General features: G+C 52.1%; 1 protein-coding gene across 1 annotated transcript in view; it reads right to left on the bottom strand.

Annotated features, from left to right (window-relative positions):
* ptprdb (protein tyrosine phosphatase receptor type Db) overlaps nucleotides 1-5,000 on the bottom strand; it is a gene marked incomplete at its 3' end in the record, with an annotated part of 41,320 nt that overhangs the window by 3,224 nt on the left and 33,096 nt on the right. The window contains exons 29-31 of the mRNA XM_084454614.1: nucleotides 2,913-3,032; nucleotides 2,656-2,810; nucleotides 984-1,269 (exon numbers count right to left, since the gene is read on the bottom strand). Of these exons, the coding sequence (XP_084310740.1) occupies nucleotides 984-1,269; nucleotides 2,656-2,810; nucleotides 2,913-3,032 (561 nt within the window). The remainder of the gene's footprint in view (nucleotides 1-983; nucleotides 1,270-2,655; nucleotides 2,811-2,912; nucleotides 3,033-5,000) is intronic.

The following is a 5,000-nucleotide window of genomic DNA, read 5'->3' on the forward strand; positions in this document are numbered from 1 at the left end:
CCCCCTCGTCCTCCTCCTCCCCCCTCCTCCTCCTCCTCCTCCGGGCCAGACTGAGGCGGCGTGAGAGAGAGAGCAGGGGTCTGGTTCCCTACGCTAACACAGCGTCTGAATCCCCTCCAGACCAGCTACGACTGGCTACTCAGCTACCGATAATAAGTCACGCAGACATACATGGTGTGTGTCGGCAAATATATTGGTTCCAGACCTGTAGGCTTCAGCAAAATACTTTAGAATTTTAATTTATCCCCCAATCCCCCCTCCAAGACAGTTACGGCTTCTGTGAGTAGAATTTGTTCTGGTAGGAATACAGTAGGCCTCGTGATTTTGTGGAGCGTTTCCTAGTCTGTTCCCTTTGATGCTGTTCTAGTCCACTCTATTCCGAGGTCATACGTAGTTCAGTGGTTCATACATTATACATCAAGCCCGCGTCAACGCTTGTACCGTGTAGGACCTCCTCAGGCTGTCTCACCCCCAGACCTCACGCCAACAGGGTCAGCACCTCGGATGCATTAAAAGAACTGGATCCGGCATTGAAAGATGGCCGCCCATTCATTCTAATGAAAGCTGCTCACCCAGCGCATGAAGCCCACGAACAAACAAAAGATCTTACTTCCTGTGGGCCCAACTCACATGCATAGTTATGTATTACTTTAGCTTTTTCCCAGAGATCAGTGCGGCGCTGCCGTTGACACACAGGGAAAGAAATAGATTAAAGTAAAGAGTAAACCCGAGCTCTTGGGATTTAACACGTGAAAATACTTTAAATTAATTTTTCTTTTTTAAAAATGTTGACTTAATTTCTGTGATACCCAGAAACATTTTAATTTATTTCATCTCATTCCCCATGTAGGTCGATGGGAAAAAGCCTTTTTTGGGGCCCAAATGCGTCACATGACTTGCAACGCCACGCTCGGCCGCCACTGCGAACGGCTTCTCGGCCTAGAGGTCAGAGGTCGGAACGCCGTCCGTCTCCCCCTCCTCACCTTGAACTCCAGCTCCATGCCGGTGGCGTTCTCCCCGGGCTCGGCCTGCGCCAGGCGCTGAATGTAGGCGTACAGGTTGCGGGCGGGGACCTCGGTGTTGCCGCACGCCACGGCCTCCAGCAGCGCGTCGTGGATGAACACGTACTGGTCCTCCGTCTGCACCATGTAGTTCCTCTGCGAGCGCATCAGCGTCACATGGCCGTAGATGTCCAGGGTCTTCTCCTGCTTCAGGCGCTCCGCCATGGCGTCGATGACGATGAAGCAGCCGGTGCGCCCAACCCCCGCGCTGGGGGTGGAGGGGTTTAGGGGTTAGAGGTGAGCGGAGAGAAGGGGGGGGGGGAGTGAGGTAGAGGAGAGCAGAGAGAGAAAGGGGGGAGAGAGAGAGGGAGTGAGGGAGAGGAGAGCAGAGAGAAGGGATTCAAAAGAATTCATTATTTAGATTCATGTCTTTCTGCTTTGGCAACACGTTTTGTTATCAGACGTCATGCCAGTAAAGCTTCCAGACTCGAATAATGGAGAGAAAGAGAGAGAAAGAGGGGGAGAGAGAGAGAGAATGTGGTAGAGAAGGGGGAGCGGGGAGATAGATAGAAGAAAGAGGGAGGGGGAGAGTATTAGAGAGAGAGGAGAAAGGGAGAGTGGAAAAAATAAAATTAGGGAGAGTGGTATAAAGAGAGAGGGAGAAAGAGAGAGAGAGAGAGAGAGGTAGTGTTGGAAAGAGAGAGGGGTAACATGATATTTCTGCTGTGCTAGCTGTTTGAGGCTGGTCTCAGCGGGTTGCTCTCAGTGAATGAAACACCCCGATTTCTCCATACTGTGTGTGTGTGTGTGCGTGTGTGTGCATGTGTGTGTGTGTGTGTGTCTGTGATAGTGAGATAGTGAGAGAGAGAGCCAGATAGAGATGGGCCTCTCCAGTGCTTCGGCTGCTGGTTGATACTGAGTCCTGCGTGAGCTAATTTAATTTGACGCCTAATCCGGTTACACACTTCATCTCACTGGCAGGTTTCCTGACTACGTCTATCCTCTCTCGCTCCTTTCACTTTCCATCTCTCTCTCTCTCTCTCTCTCTCTCTCTCTCTCTCTCTCTCCCTCTCTCTCTCATTGACACACTCTATTCTCTTGCCCATTCTGAATTTTCTCCTTCTCTTTCTATCCCTCTCTCTCTCTCTCTTTCTCTCTTCTTCCTCTTCCTCTCCTTGGCACCCCGTCCGATAGCGGTTCCGCTTCGACTCCGTCTCCGTGCGGCGTTCCAAGATTTTCCGGAAGCCCGGACGCCCGCTCGCCCACCGCCGGCGGCCTAACCCTAACCCTAACCCTAACCCTAACCCTAACCCTAACCCTAACCCTAACCTGTGAACCCGGGGCTTGAGCCAGCGTCGTCAATAGCGAAACGGCGAAACTCTGCTTATTTAATGTGGGGTCGAGGGCGAGAGGAAACGCTTCGTTAGGTTTTGTCGCACAGGGGCAGTTCGTTTCTCAGAGCGCCTGTGCTCCGAGTGTGCGTCTGCCGTCTCGTGGAAAACTGGTCGGGACTTCGAAGAAAGGCGGTGACAACAAACGTGTGTTATTTGTCGCTTATCTTGAGTGTCGCTGTTGTGAGTAGAGCGGTTTCACAAGACGTATGCACACACACACGCACACACACACACGCACACACACGCTGTTTCCCACCCACCTGCAGTGGACCACCATGGGTCCGGCGTCCGGGGGGTTGCAGGCCTTGACCCGGCGGAGGAAAGCCAGGAAGGGGGTGGGGTGCTCGGGGACTCCGTGGTCAGGCCAGGCCGTGAACTGGAACTGACGAACCTCGCGCTTCTCATTGGAGCCGCTCTGCAGGGAGGGGGGCGGGGACAGGGGTTACACACACGCACACACACACACACACAGACAGAAACGCACACAAGACAGGCACACGGACGGACGGACGCGCACCTTGTAGAGGGCGAAGGTCCTGACGGAGTAGGTGGCCAGCTCCACCGTGTCCAGCAGGGTGACTTGGATGAGGCCGTAGGTCTCCGTGCCGCGGGTGGGCCAGTACTGGTCACACTTCACCTGGGATAGAGACACACGGGGGCGCCTGTCAGAGAGACTACACACACACACACACACACACACACACACACACACACACCCTAAAAGATGCAGCTGCACTGTGAAAAGTGTATATGCACACAGGGGGGAGGGGGTGAGGGAGGGGGGAGGGGTGGCGTGGGAGAATCGGCTCTTTCCATATTGAGTGCGGTTTCTTTTAGATGTGAGGCCCCCGGCCGAGGTTCCGCTGACTACGGTTCTGAGAATATCCCTTCCGTTCTAGTTAAAGGCTACATTACGATAATAGAACGAGACGTACATCTAAATGGCTAGCGCTTGACCCTGTATTGTGCGTGGGTTGAAGACCGTTTGGACTATAACCTCAGTGGCTAAGCTAAGTGCTTCGCTGATTGTGTACGTTGACTTTACAAAATGCACACCAAACCCCAAAATGCTTCAGCACCCGCACCTCATCGAATTCCACATATCAGGCGGACATATTTGTAGTCTTGTTACGGCCTCAGAAACCACAGAGGAAGGGTAAAAAAAAAAGAAATAGAAAAAGAAAAATCCTCTGGAGAGAGGGGCCTTGGCAGAATCAGGCCAAACCAAACGCTGAGCTATGCGCTGATCTCTCCAGTTTCACATCAAAGACAGGCAGGCCTCGCTCTGCATTCCACTCGCTGGGTCTGGGATTACGCCTCTGGAACGGGGGACGGGGCCATAATTACCATCTTGCGCTGTCATTTTCCCATCATGCCTTGAGACGCCGGTCGACTGTGATTATGACCGCCTTCCCACAGGGAGAGGCTTCTGCCTGCCAAGAACACTGAACGCCAGAGAAGCGCTTAAAAGTCTGGGCTGCATGGTGGAGCTACTGTAGCTGCTCTGAGATGAAAGCTGCTCCCGAGAGAGTGCGCGCTGAAGGTGACGTTTTTGACTGTGCGGCGGCCGCGCGTGCCACGCTCGCGTCCCGCATTATTTACCCGTAACACGCATAAAATCACCTCATGATGAGTTAACGTCAGTTAACATGTTTGCTTTGATGCTCTTCATCTTAGGATATTCTGTAGCTGGGTAAGTTATTTGTTTAAAGCTGCGGTATGTAACTTTCTTTGCGAGTTGAGCCTGAGCTGTTAGCTTCATGCTAGAAACGAGAGAAAAATTCCATCTGCCAAGTTAAACTCAGTCTGATTCAATGTCACGGTTTGTGGGCTATAGAAGAATGCCCTGTGTTGCTGATTGGATCTGTACATGGGCGCAGACGTTGAGCCAGGTGTAGCCACATTTAATGCTCTGGTGTTGACCGATCACCAAATCATAATCATTCTTATAATTGCTGAAGCAGAGCCAAACAGCGGTCTACAAAGATGTGGTATTCACAGAGGAGCTTAATCATTTATCCCTCTGGGTTTGTCATAGCGATATTTAAATGTTTTCAAAAATCTTACACACTGCAGCTTTAAAAGGCCAGCCTCATATATTTTATAGGCCCTGTTCAGACAATCCAAAAATGCAAATGCCTGCCTTGAAAAACCCCTGATCTGACACCACACGATTGACTGCAGCTGTGCAGAAACGCACAACGATTACACCAATCGGCTCGCATTAGATCCGCCATCGCCCAGACGAGGGCTGGAAGGATGGGGTTTTCGAGAGAATACAAATGGGGGTCTCAATCCGTCAGCCTGGGTCCTGGGGGTGCTGGTCGCAGCGTGACAGCCCCTGACACACGGCTCAGCATCTCACACGGGGGGGGGGCCGGACATATCAAAGGTGCCCTCATGCATCACGCACTGCATCGACAAGGGGGCCGCCGTGACAACGCCGCCTTCCTGACAGCGGGTCTCAAAAGGTGCTTCCGAAACATTTCAGCATTCTCCATGGTGCGTGGGTTGTCTTTGTTTTTAGACAGAGAGGGGGAAAAAAAAGGAATAAGCAGAAAGGAGGAGTGAAAAAACGAAAGAGAGGGGCAGAAAAACATGAGCT

Source organism: Borostomias antarcticus, assembly GCF_949987555.1.
Source record: "Borostomias antarcticus genome assembly, chromosome: 20".
In the NCBI taxonomy this organism is placed as follows: Eukaryota; Metazoa; Chordata; class Actinopteri; order Stomiiformes; family Stomiidae; genus Borostomias; species Borostomias antarcticus.